The sequence below is a fragment of the Lithobates pipiens genome, unplaced genomic scaffold (genome assembly GCF_037356315.1).
Source record: "Lithobates pipiens isolate NorthernLeopardFrog02 unplaced genomic scaffold, aLitPip1_a1.2 Scaffold_23, whole genome shotgun sequence".
Classification (NCBI taxonomy): domain Eukaryota; kingdom Metazoa; phylum Chordata; class Amphibia; order Anura; family Ranidae; genus Lithobates; species Lithobates pipiens.
This window is the reverse complement of record NW_027507785.1, coordinates 88,720,469-88,740,864: the sequence shown is the minus strand read 5'-3', so window position 1 is coordinate 88,740,864 and position 20,396 is coordinate 88,720,469. Positions and strand designations below refer to the sequence as shown.

General features: G+C 41.6%; 1 protein-coding gene across 5 annotated transcripts in view; it reads left to right on the top strand.

Moving 5' to 3' along the window:
* FLNB (filamin B) overlaps positions 1-20,396 on the top strand; it is a 308,431-nt gene that overhangs the window by 161,110 nt on the left and 126,925 nt on the right. For all 5 annotated transcript variants that reach the window (XM_077452005.1, XM_077452003.1, XM_077452004.1 and 2 more), the window contains exons 9-11: positions 842-979; positions 6,513-6,639; positions 16,216-16,352. In XM_077452005.1, the coding sequence (XP_077308131.1) occupies positions 842-979; positions 6,513-6,639; positions 16,216-16,352 (402 nt within the window). The remainder of the gene's footprint in view (positions 1-841; positions 980-6,512; positions 6,640-16,215; positions 16,353-20,396) is intronic.

Here is a 20,396-nt window from a genome sequence, read left to right as displayed (position 1 = left end):
ACAGTGTCTCAAGATGTCACGTCACTGGGCAGTAAAAACAATGAAATCCCCTTATTTCTAACCATAGCAGTTGTAGCATTATATTTTCCATTTATGGTACCATGTGTAATGGCAAACTTTTTTAATTATTTTACAGTTTCATAATGATAAAGCAATTCATAAGCAAGAAAGATCACTCTTTTTAGTTTAGGTGGTCCTTTTACATCCCAGGTTCTATGAACCCCAGACCTCCTTGCAGCTGATATAAAAATGGTTTCTACACTCCTGCTTTCTGAGCTCCATTACTATTTTTGGCTTGAGGGTGTCTTCAAAGTGAAGGGATGGGCCCTTCTTCCCCATTGGTCAAACTAAACTTGGCCCCTCTAAAAGCTTACTGCTTTATTTTTTAAGTTTTGACTCAGTTGAAACATAAAAAATAGTGAGTCGGTGTCCCACAGAAAGCCCAGAGGTCAGGTGTCCTGACGACTCTTGATGCATGCTCGTTTTAATTCAATAGGTAGTTGAATAGAGTGACGGATGACTCCTCTGGAGCCTGCAACTTCAAAAAAGTCCACAATGGCGGCTACTATATTTCTATCTTGATATTTTCTGTTTTAATTTTAACTTGCATCTAGTGTCATCTGTGAAGTAGTTTTCATTGTAACACCCAGAAGCTTTCGTTTCCTAATCTGTGTGTGGTGTGTCACAATGCCGTACGTTCAGAGGCCTGCTTTTATCCATCTCGACTAATACGCCTGCCTCAACCGACCTGACGCATGGCAAAAGTGTTGCTATTGTACAGATAGTATTATCCGTATTTGAATATCTGAGCAAGTTTTCCTATCTCTTTCCCTGTCAACAGCCTGCAACCCAAACGCTTGTCGAGCCAGCGGACGTGGCTTGCAGCCCAAAGGCGTCCGGATTAGAGAAACTGCTGATTTTAAGGTCGACACCAGGACTGCAGGAAGTGGTGACCTCCATGTTTCTGTGAAGGGGCCAAGTAAGAGTCTGCTATTGTTTAACTGTATGCAAACACTCCCAATGTCCAGGGGTCTCTTTTCTATAATACAAAAATGTCCCTTCTATTACGGCCAAATAAAATAATGTGTCTAGGTAATTGATATCACAGCTTTTTTCTCTCTGCTCTTGGAATAAGCAGAGGACATGACAAATGGCTGTCTGCTGAAACTCTCGAATAATAATGTTTTATTTATTATAGTTCTCCATAGTATAGATCATTTTTTGTCAATGGGTCAGATTTATTTATAGTTGATTCTTTACTTTCTCATCTACCGAAGCATTGTATGGCTTACATGTTTTAGAGCACTTATCAACGCTCAGTGCCAGTAGATTATTTTATTTTTTTTGATTGGACAAATCAGTATTTCAGTGCAGCCTATCAGTTTAGAAGAACATGCTGACGTCACTGTGGAAATATTAGACATAGTGCACTTCACTGTAAAGCTGGTAATACAAATTGCAATTTTCTGTTGATTATATCACTTTGAATTCACCAGGAATTGCAAAAAAAATCTGTAGGAACAAAGCAGAGTACAATCCACGCTGTTTAATGTGAAAGGGGGAATGTATTTCATTTTTTTTGTTGTTCAGCCCACTGGTTTAACAAATTAGTTTGAGGGTTTCAGACCACTTGCAGGTTTCAGCAATTTGGGCAGCTCATTGAAATTTAAAGGCTGCCAAAGACGTGCCATGCCGCATGTGAAAGCACATGCTTGGACACACCTTTAAGGTGTGAACAAGTCCTGAATGAGTGTGGTACAATAAACTTGGCTTTTCTGCCAACATCTTTTGTGAATAGAGAACATCATTGTTGAAAAATTTGATAGGAGCTACAGAGTGGTGACCTTGGTGCCTAGGGTTTTTTTTTTTTTTCTCTAAACTTGATACCATTTCTTATTGTAACTGGTTTCAAGTTTAGTGAATCGACAGATTGCAAAAGATTTGACAGGCTGAATATTATAGCTAAGCCGACAGGATAAACATTTTAAAGTGAAACTGAACTCAAAATAACGTTTACTATGTTATAGGGACATGGTAAAGGCTAAGTTCACATTTACAAAAAATAAATAAATGTACATCTTTTTACAGGGAAAAAAATGTGCACTTATTTCTTTTGATTGGAGCCTGCAAAGAATTGTACCCATGATCAGTACGGCAGACAGGTCAAACCTGTAGGCAGTGTGAATGAACTACAGGCATGCTGATTAGCGCACTCATAGTTCATTAATAATACAAGTCAGTCTGCTGTGGACTTTTAGTTTTATTTTTTCACAGGTTCCTGTGAATGAATGGTGCAGCTGTACAGGCGATGCCCCACACAGCCAGGCCATGTTCAAAATGGCACAGCGGGTGCGGGAATACAACCCCCACCCGCTGTCACATTCTTTTCAGTAGATAGAGGAGATATTGGAGCGGGACAAAAATGTACTACTTGGGATTCAGGTGTCATATCTGCATTTCCTGGGGTGTGCTGTTAATTGGATTATATTAAGTGGAGTTTCCGTTCCCTTTGACATATCTAATATATCCCTTAAGGGGACATGCAAGTATGACCTGATATATATATATATATATATATATATATATATATATATATATATATATATATATATATATATATATATATATATATATATATATATATATATATATATATATATATATTCAAAACTGAGATGAGCTGTTAGTGGTGATGGGGTATGCAGCATGAGGTGTGTTTTTAATATCAAAGGCTATGAAACATGGAAGATTAGAGACTGTAATCTAATACATACATGCACCAAAGACATGCAGGTAGGTTAATTGGCTTCTGTCAAAAATTGGCCCTAGTATATGAATGGGTACCTTGGATTGTGGGCTCCTTGAGGGTAGGGACCAATGTGAGTGTGTAATGTACAGGGATAGGGACAATTGTAGACACTCAGGTTGAACTGGATGGACTGGTGTCTTTATTCAACCTTACTAACTATGAAACTATGAAACATACACATGAACTTTAAATATGTATACTTCTTTTTTTTTTTTCTGACTTTATTTTTTACTCTTTTTTTTTTTTTTTTTTTTTTTTTCAAGGCATATTGGATATAGAGCAATGCTAAATCACTTTTTATCTATATCTTTGCATGCTTGTTACAATGCAACACATCATGTGAGGGAATGTCAACGCACTTTGTGCACTCAACATACACAACAGATTGCACTGTAAAAGGACCCTTTAAAGGTTACCTGACATTTTCACACACAGATTATAAATCCGTTACTGTTGCCATTCATCCCCTATGCATCAGTGGACAATGTTTTGTATCAATGCTTTTACTGTATGAGGGTGCGACAACTCCTAAAGATATTCTATATAGCAGTATGCATGAAGTCAGCTAGCACTTTAATGTGCAAGATGAAACCTTTGGGTTAAGGCATCAACGTTCACCACATCAAAGTTCAGGGACTCGTGGAATCCCTTCTGTTGGTGAAAGTTGTTCCTTTTACTTAGAGGAAGAGGTCTGTAAGGCCTCTGATGTGTTAACCACAGTATAGCTTTCATCTTGTGCATTGAAGTACTGGCTGTCTACATGTATATAATGTGAGATTCATATCGCATGGCAAAGGCAAAAATACAAGGATATCAGCATAAGTCCACAGGCAAATGTCCATTTTGGATTTTTTTTTTCATTTTGTTTTTTTTTTTAGAAGAATCGGCACATCATATCTTTACAGCACAGATGTAGTAGTGGGAAATGTAACCCATTATTGTACACAGAAATATGAAGGCAACAAAAGGAGAGAACATTTAGGCGGGGGTGGGGGGGATTAGTGACAAGAGTGGGAAGGGGAGAAAAAAATTTGGGGGAAGAGAGAGGAAGAAAAAAAAGGGAGGGGGGCCAAGGGAATGGGGAGGAGGGAAGCACAACCCACCCATCCCCCTTGCCTGGCACCTTGAGAAACCCTGCGTCTCTAAGGATTGAGCAAGTTGTTGCGAAGTCTCACTTCAACCTACGGTTGGAAAGTTAGTATAGTTTGATTTTTATAAAAGAAGTAGGATGTCCAAATATTCCGGTACTGTAAAGGGGGGGGTGAAGAAAAATCACCTATGAGTTAATTCCCAAAAGACTCCCACCACATCCCATAGATAAACAATGTGGAAAAAAAAAATGCCCTTTATTGAGATTGCATGGGTGGGAGTATGAGTAAGGGATGAAAACATAAGTATATGTAAAAAACAAGTAATTTTATTACAAAATGACAATAATATACACTATAAATATTCCTAAAACCATTAAATAGGATATAGGTACATATAACGTTGCTAAATTCTTGGATCACAGGTAGACTTCAGAAGAGGGGTCATGCAGGTAGTATGATCACTAAAAATCCCAACATGTTTCGGAAAAGCGGGGGGAATAAGATAAACATATTCATTTCCTTCCTCAGGGGTTAAATGGAAGCGAACTGTTATATGTCTAATGAAGAAAAGAGGTTTGTATTTCAACATGGTAAACATTCAATACGGGGTATATATCTGTATATTTACTTAACAGAGTGAATTATATCTAAACATGGCATGACAGAACAGAGATGGTACTCACAATCACAATATCCGATGTGGAAAGAATGCACAGACCACACTAAAGAGAGACTGGGCCTCAGGTCTCAGAGCTGTTTGTAAATGGTAATATTATTGCAGAAACAAGGAACTTGATCGATTGGGTAATGAATAATAAGATTGGTAAGCTTTAAACAAAAGCCAGAGACTGGCAGAGTCCCAGGTCTGTGCTTTATCATATGTTATGGTGTGCAATGCCCACACCCAGAGCAGCAAATCAATGACCCCTCTTTTGGAGTCTACCTGTGATCCAAGAATTTAGCAACATTATATGTACCTATATCCTATTTAATGGTTTTAGGAATATTTATAGTGTATATTATTATTGTCATTTTGTAATAAAATTAGTTGTTTAACGTATACTTATGTTTTTATCCCTTACTCATACTCCCACCTGCACAATCCCCCCCAAGGGCATTCTTTTACCACAAATTTTCCAGTACTTGTCGTCTTTTTCCCTTAGCATGATGGTCAAGTTTTCCACCTCTTGGATCTAATTAATATGAGCAAGCCAGCGTGTTTTATTGGGAGGCACCATACTCTTCCATAAAGCTAGAATGCAGGCTTTTTCTGCATTAAGGAAAGGTTTTAATAACAAATTTTTGTTTTGCTTGTTTGAGAGTGGTGTATCATGTAGTAAAAAAGGCTGCAGGCTTTCCTCCAACATTTGAATTTTCTTACTGACATTTATTCTTCTGCATTGAAGTCTTAATGCAATGTTGCATCACAGGGATACATCAGACAGGACACACATTTTATCCTTCTGGCTATAAGATTCAACTGTCCTCTCTCACAAATTAATGTGGTTTGTTCCATTGCTGCCTTCAGCCACATTGCTAGTCTAGCACCATCTCGCACTGAGAGACCCCATTCGTTGTCAGGTACCCATGGCCTCTCAGCCACAGACCACCCCCTTTTCCCTTTTTTTTTTCTTTCCCCCAGCCGCCTCTGTCACCGGGCAGGTCTTTGTCGGGCACCTGTTGTCATCAACCACAAGCCTATCTTTCTGTCAGACCCCCTACCCTCTCAGGCACAAGCACAATCCTTTGTCAGACACCTGCGACCTCTCCGCCACAGACACCCATTTCCTCTCAACAACTGGCGCCACCATTTGTAAGTGGCTATTTTTTTTTTACCTCTTGATGCACCAATCTAGACACAACACACTGTCCTTAACTTCCCTATATGTCACAGTAGGTACTTTTTAGATGCTTTGGACCTCGTGTGTATAAGCTGTAGGTTTTTGCTCCAGCAACCAATTGTATTTTTTTCTTCATGTTATACTGACCTGTTGCTCTGAGCCCCATTACTCCCTTTTTCTTTAGTATCTCTTGTGTGTGGCTAATTTTATATCTGGTTGAGTCACCGTTCACAGTGCACGCTCATTCATTCCTACAGAAAGTTTATACTCTGCCAAAGCACAAAGTATTATCTCTTAATGTGAATAAATAGGATTGTGTCCCCACTGACCACAAAGGTGCATTTACACTTTTTAAAATAAATGATGAATATAGAAAATATAATGGCAAGTAAAATGCTGGATAGCCACATCATTGCTCTCTAGTGGGACATTGGAACTCTTAAGACATCCCACAATAGTGACAGCTTTACCCAATGTTCTGTCTCTTTGCTTCTATCGGAGAATGTGTACATCTGTGTATAGAATACTATACAATGTCCTGCTTAGTGAACCAAAGATCTGCACAGATGTTGGCAGTGTTGACAATATTCAACATTCCAGACATATCCCTAGCTTGTCTAATAGCATCTACAATGCTGGAGACTGTGGTTATCCTGTCCAAGGTTTGGAAATTTCAGCACGTCTATTTAGAGATCTCATTTGTCTTCTCATTTGTGGCGGCTGAAAGCTGCTTTCAGATAAAGCTAACATTGTGTTGACATGTTTTGGCAGAGGGTCTGGATGAGCCTGTGAAGCAGTTGGAGTCGGTGGATGGCGTGCATTTGTTTGAGTATTACCCCCTGAACCCTGGAAAATATGTGGCCACCATCACTTGGGGCGGTCATCACATCCCTAAAAGGTAAGATGAAGGTCTTGTCTTGTAAACATTTAATACCATGTTTGCAGTGGCCTTTAGAAATATGTAACCTTAAAAGGAACATATGGTGTGCAAATGCAAAAATGTAATTTATGTTTCGGAATGTATTTAATCTTATATTCTCATTGTCACTCAAGAATGCATTTATTTCAAGTGGACTTTTACTGTGATGGCCAAAATGTATCACGCACTTTTTTTTGTATAATTTATACGTTTTTTTGGGGGGTTTTTTCTAACGTAATTTCAGTACATCCCTGCAATACTTGCACATATCCCCGTTGTTCCTTTAAAGACCCTGCAAGTGTAGAAAAATAATGGTTGATCTGTCAGAAATGTGCTCAGCTCCAAATGTCCCGTTGTAGGCTAACACAGGATTTTGTAGAATAGAATCTCAAGAGATAGTGTCAACTAGGGCTTCAACTAACAATTATTTTCATAATCGATTAGTTGGCCGATTTGTTTCGATTAATCGGTTAATAACCTTTAAAAAAAAAAGCGTGGTGTATAATTTAGTTAATATGTAAAGTTTTAAAAAAAGGCAATTTATTCTTAAATATCTCTATGCAGTGGTGAATATAAATAACCAACTATATGGTTAGGGAGCAAAATATCGAATCCACTCTGAGAATAACAGACAGAAGAGATATACTGTATATATTAGAGGGGATATATACTATTAGAGGAGATGTACTGCATATACTATTGAAGATATACTGTATATACCATTAGAGGAGAAATATACTGTATATACTATTGAAGATATACTGTATATACTATTAGAGGGGATATGTACTGTATATACTATTAGAGGGGATATGTACTGTATATGCTATTAGAGGGGATATGTACTGCCTATACTATTAGAGGGGATATATACTGCATATACTGTTAGTGGAGAGATATACTGTATATACCATAAGAGGGGATATATACTGCATATGCCATTAGAGGAGATATACTGCATATGCCATTAGAGGAGATATACTGCATATACTATTAAAGGGTCAATCTGGTAAATATCAGAATCATTAACTTTAACCCCATTTTGTTACTGGCCGATTAATCGATTATGAAAATAGTAATTATTAATTTAATTTCATAATCGATTCGTTTCAGCCCTAGTGTCAACCCTGCTCAGTTCTTTTGCTGAACTCCTGAATAACCGCTCCCATCCCCCTCATTCTTAGGCGATCAACAAATAGTTTTTGCACTAGTTTAAATATACCTTTTTTTAAGGTTTCAGTGACCAAAGGGTAGAAAATAAAATAAAGCATCATTAGTATTTGAATACACTTTAATGTTAATCTGAAATCTTTGGCAAAGCTCAGTTGCATGAAAATGAAAAAATGAAAAATCATGTCAAGAGCCCCCCTTCCCTGGTGCTGTAAGGCAAGTGTTGCAGTGCCCAACCTTTTGAAGAGCGAGGGCCACTTAAGCAACTTGGTAACTGGTCGTGAGCCACAATGAGCAGAGCGGGGGGATGGCATGTCCGTGTCTACTCTGCATTTGGAGAGCAGACACGGACGCAGCCCACGATACTTTTTAGCGGATCATATTGGAGGTAGAACAAAAGTGGGTTTATGTTTGCCACTCCTTAGAGGTGAATGGGGGGTCCAATTGGTTGGACTGTCGGAACTGACCATGTGAAAGGGGTCCAAGGTTGCTTTCAAACTGATGTGCTGCGGTTTACCCGTACCCTGTGTGCAACGCAGTGTACCCTTTGGCTTTCCTGCCGTTTGAAATAGATTTCTATTATATTCTGCAGGTTTAGTGCACTTTCAGAAAGCTCACCAAACTCGCAGGTAATAGAAGTCTATGGCTCAGTGCAGGTAATTGCTCTGCACCTGCAGATCAGTTTGAAAGCAGCCCAGTAACCACTGCAGAAAAGATATGCCCATATATACACACTAATGAATTTAGTAATAAACTGACCTTCAATAACCGTATTCTTTCTATTCTATCCCAGAGCAGGAGGTCGAGGGCCACATCAGAGGCCTCCACGGGCCACATGTTGGCCCTCCCTGCTATATACCCTGCTTTAGTGATCTCGCTTATTTACTTTATTTTTTTAACTAGTATAAAAAAAATGTCAGTGCATCTCTGCAATAGATACTTATTTCCCTGCATATTATTCCTGCACGTTATCCTGTATTATGCACATTTCCCTCACACTACATAGAGATTAACCCTGTATTGTACACTGAGGTGATGGGAATGCTACCGGAGCTGACCGGAGATGGTTGCAGCTTAGAGCAGGTGTGAGGCAATAGCTACAGCACTGGAAGGAGTGAGGCGTAAGGTAGGTATTTACACCTTAGGCCGCGTACACACGCGGGGACTGTTCGCTCAACTTTGTTCGTCAAACAGTTTCAGCGGACAGTCCGCTCAAAATTAGCATGGACGGACTTGCCCACACACGACGAACGAACAGTCCGCTGAAACCGTGCACGATGACGTGAACGGCGCGTACGACGGGACTAGAAAACGACGTCCTATACACTGCAATGCAACCTTCGGCGTGTAAATTCTTTCTGAGCATGCGCGAGACTTAGTTTGACGAACAAGCCTACACACGGGCGGACTGTCCGCTCAAACCAAGTTTCAGCGGACAGTTTTTCGGAATTTCCGAAAAACTTTGTTCGTCAGACTGTCCGCTGAAACTGTCCGCTGAAGCCCACACACGAGCGGACTGTCCGCCGAAACACTGTTCAGCGGACAAAGTTGAGCGAACAGTCCCCACGTGTGTACGCGGCCTTAGTCCTCTGCCCCATACTGAACCATTGCAGTTGAGTGTGGACCCTGCCAGCTTTTTTTTTTTCCTTAGAGTTAGCCTTTAACCGTTTCTCGACCGCCTCACGCAAATATACTGCGGCAGATGGGCACATACAGGCAGGTTAACGTACCTGTACGTTGCCCTTTAAGAGGCGGGTGCCGGGAGCTCTGTGACTAATTGCGCATACCCGCGACCGTCTCACAGTGAGGAAGAATGGGGAGATACTAATATAAACAACCATCTCCCCGTTCTGCCTAGTGACACTGATCAGTGCTCCCTGTAATTGGGAGTGGTAATTGGTGTCACACACAGCCCCCCCACAGTTAGAATCACTCCCTAGGATGCACTTAACTCCTACAGTGCCGTGACCTTTTTACAGTAATCAATGCAATTTTTTAGCATTGATTGCTGTATTAATGCCAATGGTCCCAAAAATGTTTCAAAATTGTCTGTGACCACCATAATGTCAGTCATGATAAAAATGGCTGATTGCCGCCATTACTAGTAAAAAAGAAATTATCAATAAAAATACCATAAAACTATCCCCTATTTTGTAGACTCTATATAACTTTTGCGCAAACCAATCAATATGCAATTTTTTTTTTTTTTTTACAAAAATATGTAGAATAATCCGTATCAGCCTAAACTGGGGAAACAAAAATATTTTTGGGGTGGATATTGTAGTAAAAAGTAAAAAATTATTTTTTGTCGCTATTTTTTTGTTTATAGCACCAAAAATAAAAACCACAGAGGTGATCAAATACCACCAAAATAAAGCTCTATTTGTGGGGAAAAAAAGGACGTTTGTTTTGTTTGGGAGCCGTGTCGCACGACCGCACAATTGTCGGTTAAAGCAACACAGTGCCAAATTGCAAAAAGTGCTCTGGTCAGGAAGGGGGTAAATTCTTCCGGGGCTGAAGTGGTTAAGGCCCATGTCAACACGGGTGATGTTGTAGTAGTCTCCTAAGCATATTGCTGGAAAATAATGAATTATAGTTAAGGGTGTCACAGAAATCCCACTCACCCTTGATCATTGACTTTTTGCAGCGTTTGGAATTGCCAGCTACTCATGCTACCTAATGCACCGGCTTATGATCATGGCACACCAGCCTAGAGATACCCATTGTAATGCCAAATCGGCCGTGGTTCGGCAGTGTTTCAAAAAACTGCATTGAGGAGCCAGGCTGTATGGACAGCTGTACCTGGAAGTCTGGAAAGCAATGATAGGCTGACAAAAGGTGCAGTTGTCGACTGGTCTTCGCATTTAATCACACAGCGAGCACTTACCTGAGGTTTGAGACAAATGATCATTCCTAGACGCAGTCTATTAGCATCCAGGGGTGATCATCTATCCCTAAATACAGGTAATCACTCCCGTCCCTGTCAGCAGATGTAAGAACATACAGCAGCAGTGCCCCCCACTGCCTGCCTGCCTGAGCCTGTATTTTTGTAGGCAGCTGATTTCATCTATTACTGACTGTACAGCTTTTTTTTTTATCTTTTTAGGGTAGGTTCACACTAACTGCAGGGAGGAGCGTTTAGTTTTTCTATGCGGGTAGTGATTGCAGCTGCTGGAAAATGAGAGGCAGGTTACATTTCAATTCATTTCCATGCATGACAGCTCAGCTGCTGTGTATAAAAATGCACAGAGACCTGTGGAGCGTTGTGGGGAAAATGCAACCATGTTGCATTTTTCACACTGCTGTGCCCTGCAGCTGACAGCTGTGAGTATGGGGCACATAGAACACCATTGTTTTATATGTGCCCTTGCAGAGAGAGCTATGTTCTCCTAATGCAGAAAAACAGCTTTGTTCACAAGTGTGAAGTAGCCCTTCATCTTTGTCCTTTTGCCTGTGCCGGTTTACATTGGTGCCATGATCATTACCACAGGTTTCCTTTTTCAGGGTGGCTTCTTTGCTGTGCCCTATGGAGCCATCCTTATATGCAGGAACTAGAGTTGTCTCTCTACACTGTGTGCATCAATAGAAAAACACAGCCCAATGCCCCCCTTCCTTCTCCAAGCTACCAGGCAGGCTGGAGACTACACTATCCACAGTTAGTGTTTGTTACCCCAACATTTCCTCTTCCTGATATGTGGTTGCTGTATCATGTACTTGCATGAAGAAGTATCCCGTTCTCTTGTATTGCTACCTTTGAGTGAAATCCCTGGTGCCCCTGCCAGTCCCCCTGCTTTACTTTTAAAAACTGACCACACGAAGCATGAGAGCACAGAGTGGTCAGTTCTCTAGCTGTACTGGGAACTCAGCCTGCTATCCTCCAATGATCAGACTTGTCCCCGCCCCCGCACAACCTTTCACTGGGAACATCAGCCGTTTCTCCTCCCCCCAGGCTCTTATGCAGGTGAGAACAAAGGAATGCGATCACTTATAAAAAAAAAGGCATTTCATTATTTTTTTTCAACTTTTTTTATTTTTTTAATCTTTACACACATTTTGCCTTTTTCATTTATATTTTAAACTGGGTTGTTTTACAAGGCGATAATTTACAGTTACTTTAACTCTTGTCAAGACTGGTAGTTCAGGGAAGCAGTACTGAAAGAGCAGCAGTCAGCAGCATTGAAAGTTATAAACGGCAAGGGCCGGGGTAGCAATTTTTAACAAACAGTTTTCTGGGGAATATTTATTGTATTGTGCTCAATCTGTTATGCCTTGTACACGCGGTCGGACATTCCGATCACAAAATCCGTCTGATTTTTTTTTTTTTTTAAACGGATTTTGTCCGAAACTGGTGTTGCATACACAAATTTTAGATCCTACTCTCAAATTTTTTCCGTTGGGATTTCCGACGGAAAAAGTCAGATAGAGCCCACACACGATCAGAGTTTCCGACAATATAATCCGACCGGACCTTTTCAGTCGGAATTTCTGACCGTGTGTATGGGGCATTAAGCTAAAAAATAACACTGCAATTATTCTACTTTAATGTAAATATAAGAAGTTAGTGACAGGGTTGTTTTTAAGCAATGTTTTATGCTTTGCAATCACAACACAGAACGATCCTGGCAGCAACCTCCAGGTTACTAGGTTACATAAAATACCAGAATGCATCTTAGGAGAAGGATATCCTAGTTTCTGTTATACAGAGAAAATCATTAACCAATCCTGGGGTTGATCATTGTGTGCGCACTATGCAAAGGTCGCTGGGAACTTTTTTCTTTTACACAAGCCTTTTATTCTAGTAAGATTTGGAAATCGTTTGAAAGCGTGCCAGATAGGAGGCAACACTTCTTTTAGGGCCTCTTTTCCTACCGCAGCAAAATGCTGTATTACATCTTGTTGCTGGTAACAAGGCAAGAGTTTGGTTTAAATGATGATCAAAGGCCTAATAAGGCCTCATGTACACTGCTGCTGGTAAACGGATGTTCAGGAGCAGTTGGGCGTTTTTTTCAGCTGCCCATCCACTCCTCCTCTGTTATCTTATCAGTACATGTACACAGGGTCATTTATAGTCATTTTCAGGCAGTTGAGTTTAGAAGCATTTTTTTGGAATGCAAAAAAATGCGCAGGACGGATGTTCAGAGATATTTGAAACGGCAAATGCCTGTAACAGCTTGTAAACGCGGTAACTTGCATTTAGCCACGTTTTGTTTACAGGCGTTTTTTGAAAAAGAATTTTTTTTTTTAACCATTTCTGGACCGCCGCACGGCAATGTACATCCCTACTTTGAGGACTGATATCATTGTTATGGCAGCAGCTAGCTGCCATAACCCCGGTATCTCCGTGTTTGGACGGCGGTCCGGTACAAGATTAAAAGTGGTCTCTGCAGCGGATTCACCATGAGATCACTTTTACTGGCGGCGGGAGAGGGGCCCCCAGCTGCGTTCCAGTGCCATCCACTGCTTACCGGAGCCATCTCCTTGGCAAGGAGGCGGGTGAGGGGAAGGTGGCCCCCACACGTCTCCATGACACTGCAGGGCGAAAGCGATGTCAAGACGTCACTTCTGCCCATAGCTCTTAAAGGGCCAGTTTATTTTTTTTTTTTCATTTTTTTTTTTTTTTTTTATTACATTTTTTTCTTTTTTTTTATTGCGTTTTAGTGTAAATATGAGATATTATTTAAGAGGTCCTGTCATGCTTTTTTTTCTATTACAAGGGAATAATATTTTTTTTTTTTTTTTTTAAAGTGCACTTTTAAGACCGCTGCGCAAATATGGTACGACAGAGTATTGCAAGCACCATTATTTTATTCTCTAGGGTGTTAGAGAAAAAAAGTATAATGTTTGGGGGTTCTAAGTAATTTTCTAGCAAAAAAAAAAACCGTTTTTAGCTTGTAAATAACATATATAAAGAGGCCCCATCTTAAAGTGGTTTAAAAAAAAAAAAAAAAAAGCTTCTAAATGAAAACGCAGCAAAATGGACATGAAGCCTAAGGCTCTATAAAGTTTTAAAAAGGAAGCATTTATTTGATTAAGATTGGTTCATGGACCAGATTAGTTGGAGTAAACTTAGAAAATCATAAGGCGCAGCGACATTCATTAACTAGGTATGGACAATCAGAATGAGTCTTTCACTTATCTCACCTAAATAAACTGAGATTTGATTGGTTTTGGGGGGTTACTGCACTTTGCATGTCATCAGGTCTGCTTTCCAGTGCTCTAATGTAAACCGGTTTGACCTTTAGGGTAATAAACTGCAGGCGGATATACAAAGCAGGTATCTAGTGTGGATGACTATATATTTTTGTACCTGCCCGAGCAAAATAAAGCCTCTGAAACTCTTTTAAATGCATATAGCAGCTTAAATTCCTTAAGGTGGAACTATACCCTTCAATAATTACATCCTTTCTCATGATACATCATCCACAAGCTCCATTGCTGGCACTGACTCGTTCTGTCTGGCTTCTTCCAGGTTCCAGGTTCAGGGTCTTTGGGTATTGGCTGGAATGGGGTGATGTAACTCCTATGCACAAAGTGTTATTTGAGCCTTCTCCTGTGCCATGCCAAGAACGTTCGTTCTAAAGCATCTTGTGAGTAGGAAGGCAACTTTTTATTGCAGGAGTAACATAGTATATAACATCGAGCTTGAATATTGTATGGAGTGACATAGTATGACATTGAGCTTGGGTATTGTATGGAGTGACCTAGTATATGACATCGAGCTTTGGTATTGTATGGAGTGACATGGTATATGACATCGAGCTTGGGTATTGTATGGAGTGACCTAGTATATGACATCCAGCTTGGGTATTGTATGGAGTGACATAGTATATGGCTTCGAGCTTTGGTATAGTATGGAGTGACATGGTATATGACATCGAGCTTGGGTATTGTATGGAGTGACCTAGTATATGACATCCAGCTTGGGAATTGTATTGAGTGACCTAGTATATGACATCCAGCTTGGGTATTGTATGGAGTGACATAGTATATGGCATTGAGCTTTGGTATTGTATGGAGTGACATAGTCTGACATCGAGCTTGGGTATTGTATGGAGTGACCTAGTATATGACATCAAGCTTGGGTATTGTATGGAGTAACCTAGTATATGACATCGAGCTTGGGTATTGTATGGAGTGACATAGTGTATGACATCGAGCTTGGGTAATGTATGGAGTAACATAGTATATAACCTCGAGCTTGGGCATTGTATGGAGTGAGCTAGTATATGACATCGAGCTTGGGTATTGTATGGGGGTGACCTAGTGTATGACATCCAGCTAGGGTATTGTATGGGGTGACATGGTATATGGCATCGAGCTTTGGTATTGTATGGAGTGACATAGTATATGGCATCGAGCTTTGGTATTGTATGGAGTGACATAGTATATGGCATCGAGCTTTGGTATTTTATGGAGTGACATAGTATATGGCATCGAGCTTTGGTATTGTATGGAGTGACATAGTATATGGCATCGAGCGTTGGTATTGTATGGGGTGACATAGTATATGGCATCGAGCTTTGGTATTGTATGGAGTGACATAGTATATGGCATCGAGCGTTGGTATTGTATGGGGTGACATAGTGTATGACATTGAGCTTTGATATTGTATGGAGTGACATAGTCTGACATCGAGCGTATCGGCAATACAAATCCTTTACGCTCACAAGTTTTTCGGTTCAGGTCAAAGTTCCACTTTAAGTTGTGCTTGGCTCCACCTACTCTTGCTTGTCATACAAATATGACATATAATATATGATGGGCAGCCCCGCTGTCCATAATGGAGACTTGGGAGGTAAAATGGGAAAAGACAAGCAGTTAAGTGGATTCCATTTCCTCCTAGCTCATGTTCCAACCATTTTGTAATTTTTTTTCTTCCTTTAGGTCCGGTTCACACCGCTGCGGGTGAGAGATCCGGATGTGATTCGCACCGCACTGCAGTGCAAATCACATCCGATCTCCGTAGCGATGCGAGTTCAGCCATACAGATAGTATGGCTGAATTCACATCGCTCCCGCCGCAAACTCGCACGGGACCCTTTTTTTTGGTCCGCAGCAGAATCGGATCGCATGGGTGTTCACACCATGCGATCCGATTCATGTGCGAGTGTGCAGATCGCACTGCGATATGCGGACGGATCTGGGGGTGTCATTAACATTTCATTGACACTCCCAGCAGTCCGCATAGGGCAGTGTGAACTGCCGGCGGGAGGCATGCGATGTGGGAAAACGCCGCGGATTCGCGGCGTTCCCGCATCGCTATGGTGTGAACCTAGCCTTGGGGAGAAATGCTGGAAAAAGAAAAATGGCATTAACTTTTTTGTTCTGCGATTACATTGTCTATACTGTATACATGATTATTTGCATTTTTTTTTTGTCCCCTTAGCCCATTTGAAGTTCAGGTGGGGCCCGAAGCAGGACCTCAGAAAGTACGAGCATGGGGCCCTGGTCTCACTGGTGGTGTCGTTGGGAAATCAGCAGACTTTGTAGTGGAGTCCATCGGCCCAGATGTGGGTTCATTAGGTAAGCTTCTAACATTTTCTACAATTTTCAAATGCATACACTATATTACCAAAAGTATTGTGACGCCCACCTTTACCCAAACATGAACTTTAATGGTGTCTTAGTCGGTAGGGTTCAATATTGAGTTGGCCCACCCTTTGCTGCTATAACGGCTTAAACCTTGTGGACAGCCTTCCTAGAAGAGTTGAAGAGTGTGTCTATGGAAATGTTTGACCATTCTTCCAGAAGCGCATTTGTGAGGTCAGGCACTGATGTGGATGAGAAGGCCTGGCTCACAGTCTCTGCGCTAATTCATCTAAAAGGTGTTCTGTCTGGTTGAGGTCAGGACTCTGTGCAAGCCAGTCAAGTTCTTCCACCCCAAACTCTCTTATCCAGGTCTTTAAGGACCTTGTTTGTGTACTGGCACTCAGTCATGTTGGAACAGGAAGGGGCCATCCCCAAACTGTTCCCACATAGTTAGGAGCATGAAATTGTCCAAAACGTCTCAGTACACTGACTCCTTAAGAGTTCCCTTCACTGGAACTAAAGGGCCAAGCTCAACCCCACACCATAATCCCTCTCCACCAATTGATTTTGACTAATGCATAAACAAGGCATCCCAATACTTTTGGTAATAAAGTGTATTCAGTTCACAGAATTTAATAAAGACTTCTCTGCACTGTTGGTTCAGTGACTGCATCGCTACAAGATCTTAATTTCCCTTGTGACAAATCGGGTTTGTGGACTAATACATTTTTTTTCTCCATTCGCACACTGAGCCGTGGCTTGGCTGTGCCCCCTCTGTCTCCTGATGGTTCCCGCTGCTGTCAAAAGCCAATAAGAAGTGCAAGTCTTCGGATAGGCAAGGCTCTTGGGGACATCGCTGGATCGAGAGGTGGCTCAGGTAAGTACTGGTGGTGGGGGGGCGGGGGGGGGGGGGCTCTGCTGCATAGATTGCATGAAGGTAAAAAACCTTGTGCCTTTACAACCACTTTATATTCCAAACCGCCCTTGTTGCTAGCCTAACAGTATTCTGCACAATTCTAGCTGGATTGCTATGCTCACTGCCATCTCACTGAACATCTTCATGGCTATGCTACAAAGGTTGATACTTCAATATTCCTACTATGTGGGTAGCCAGTGCCCTCCTTCAAAAGGTACAGAAGCCACAAAGGTTGCATGGATTGTATTGCAAACAGTTGCAACATTTGGTAATCACTTGCAGCTGTAAAATGCCCCTCTAACAGAAAAAACAGGATTTGTATTAATGTGCTTTTGCTTCCATAGGGGACAAAGTACATGTATCTTTTCCCATCATTCTGTGTGCTGTCTAAGGCTAGCTGTTAGGTTGGACAGGCCCCACTCCTCCCTTCACAGACCTCCGATAACACAGCTAGCAAGGAGACGGTTGCTATGACAACAGGCACTTTTTTGTCTTCAAGCACTTGCCCGCTTACCTAGAACATTTTTGATGACAATCACCCCTCCCCCTTCAGCCCTCATGAGATTCTGGCTCAGAGTAAGTGCCTGGAGACAGAGAGAAGTGCTTTCTGTCAAACTAGCGGTCTCCTTGCCAGTTGTGTTGTCGGATGGTTGTGGAGGGGTGGTCTATCCAATCTCACAGCTATCCTTCAACTGCACCTGGGAAGGAGGGAAAGGTACTACATGTACTTCATCCCTTAGGGAAAAAACACATTAATAAGAATGGAAATGGGATTTCTCCTTTAAGAAAAAAAGGCAAATGAAATGTTTTAAAGTGATTACATAACACCTAATGTAGCTTGTTACTGGGCAGAGCTGAATGGTGTTCTGAGTCCACTTCTGACGGACTAAAGACTTGGGTGTATCCTTGATAAACTGATAGGCTCCATTCCCCTGCAAATCAGTTCAGGCTGAAAATCTGAATCCACAAGCTTCCTCCTAAAGACAAAAACAAGCTTTCAGGGTATTTTACAATATGCAGGCCAATTTCCGGTAAAGCGAAGCATTTGGACACTTGACACTTTTTGGGGACCGGTGACACGAATACATATGTACTAATGACACTGGCAGTAAAGGGGCTAGCGTCTGGGGTGATCAAAGGGTTAAATGTGTGCCTGACCAGTGCTTTACTACTGCTTAGCAGAGACACAGGATCCGTGTCTTCTGTAGTGACGGAATGGCAATCTGTCTCGTCTACATAGGCAGACCGCCGTTCTGCCTGTGTACCGAAGCATTGGCGGCTGCCGTGGACATCGAGTCCGCCGTAATTGCCAATCAGCTCGAGCGCCCCAAACACAGAAGTGCAGAGTCATGTACTTGGTACATGATTCTACGCAGGAGAGCCACCTTGCCACCGTATATATACAGTAAATGATCGGCAAGCGGGTAATGGGGTGCAGTAGGATTTGGCCAGTGGCCTGTCATCAACTCCTTGGGTGACGAATAGTCTCCTTCTGTTCTCCATTGTCAGCTCAATAGGATCAGAGCCATCAGGCTGCGGCACCACGCTATCAGTGGCGTCCTCCCCAATGATCAGGGGGCAGCACCAATCGGTGACAGTGGTGTGCTTCCCAACGATCAAGTGACAGCACCAGTCAGTGACAGTGGTGTCTTCCCAAACGATCAGGCAGCAGCTCCAGTCAGGGACAGTGGCATTCTCATGTACCAGGAGATGTCTGCTATGCCGCCTCTCTGCGTCCCTGATTCGGTGGTAAAATGTACAGTTGGCTGCCTGCTGCGCAGTCTGTCTCCCACAATATTTTCACCACATCTGCCCTGAACCTGGAAACTGAACTTCCCAGCATGACCATAAAAGAGGAAAAGGAAGGTCTATTGCCAATTTGACACACTGGCTCAGTCTGTCAGGGACTAGATCCCCCATAAGCCTCAGTTCCTTCCAGCAGGCACTTGTCCCAGGTTGTGCAGTAGTTAATATCCACTGCCTCTGTTCGCCTGGTGGTGGGTGGGGCCTCTCTCTCTTCTCTTCTTCTCTCTCTTCTCTTCTTCTCTCTCTTCTCTTCTTCTCTCTCTTCTCTTCTTCTCTCTCTTCTTCTCTCTCTTCTTCTCTCTCTTCTTCTCTCTCTTCTTCTCTCTCTTCTTCTCTCTTCTCTCTTCTCTCTTCTCTCTCCCTCTCCAGGAGCAGCAGCAATAATAGCCGGGTCCCAGGGGGTACAAATGTAATCCATTGTATCCTGATTCATAGGTTATCACACTTTTTCTACAAACTGACCTGTGACATTTTATTGTACTTGTACAATGTCCTCATGCTTCAGACTGCAAGGCGACGCCACGCTTTGTTTCAAAAATGCTGCACTCAGAACACATTCGCTTGCATTTTAACAAACTCCAATCCAGAGATGTTTAAAATTCAGAGATGCCAACAATATTGTGGATTTATCTGTTTTGGCAGAGCATTGTAGGTGATGGAACACCAGGGAGAATATTAGCATCTTTCAGTGGGGAGACTTTGTCCTTGCATTTAGTAAATGCAAAGATCTTTCATTTGGCTGGAGTTTACTTTTGAGATGACAGAACAGTTGTGGTCTTCATTATGTTCATAAAACATACATTTTTCTTTACTGTTAAGTGTCTTTCCATAGCTCAATTTAGAAACTGGTTATTTTGCCTGCATATTGGAATTACTTTTGGGATAAGCCCAAATACCACACTGTTTTTGGATCATTTAAAGGACAAGTCAAGAAGAGTTTTTTGTATCTAAGCTATTCCCATTACAAAACCCCTTGACAAAGTCAGAGAAACATCTTCCCCTGTGCAAACAATTAGACAGGCTTCATATGTAGTATGTAGTAATGTTCCATGCACTAAAACCCACATTACTGCAATGCATGACGCATGCAGTGTAGATATGTACTTTTTGTTTGATTGCCTTTGGAGGAAGCCCATACTAAACAAATGGGCTGCCTTAACAACACACACCTTAAAGTGATTGTAAAGGCAGAAGTTTTTTTTTTATCTTCATGCATTGTATGCGTGAAGATAAAAAAAAACTGTGTGCAGCAACCCCCCTCAGCCCCCTAATACTTACCTGAGTCCCATCTCTATCCAGCAATGTTGCACAAGTGC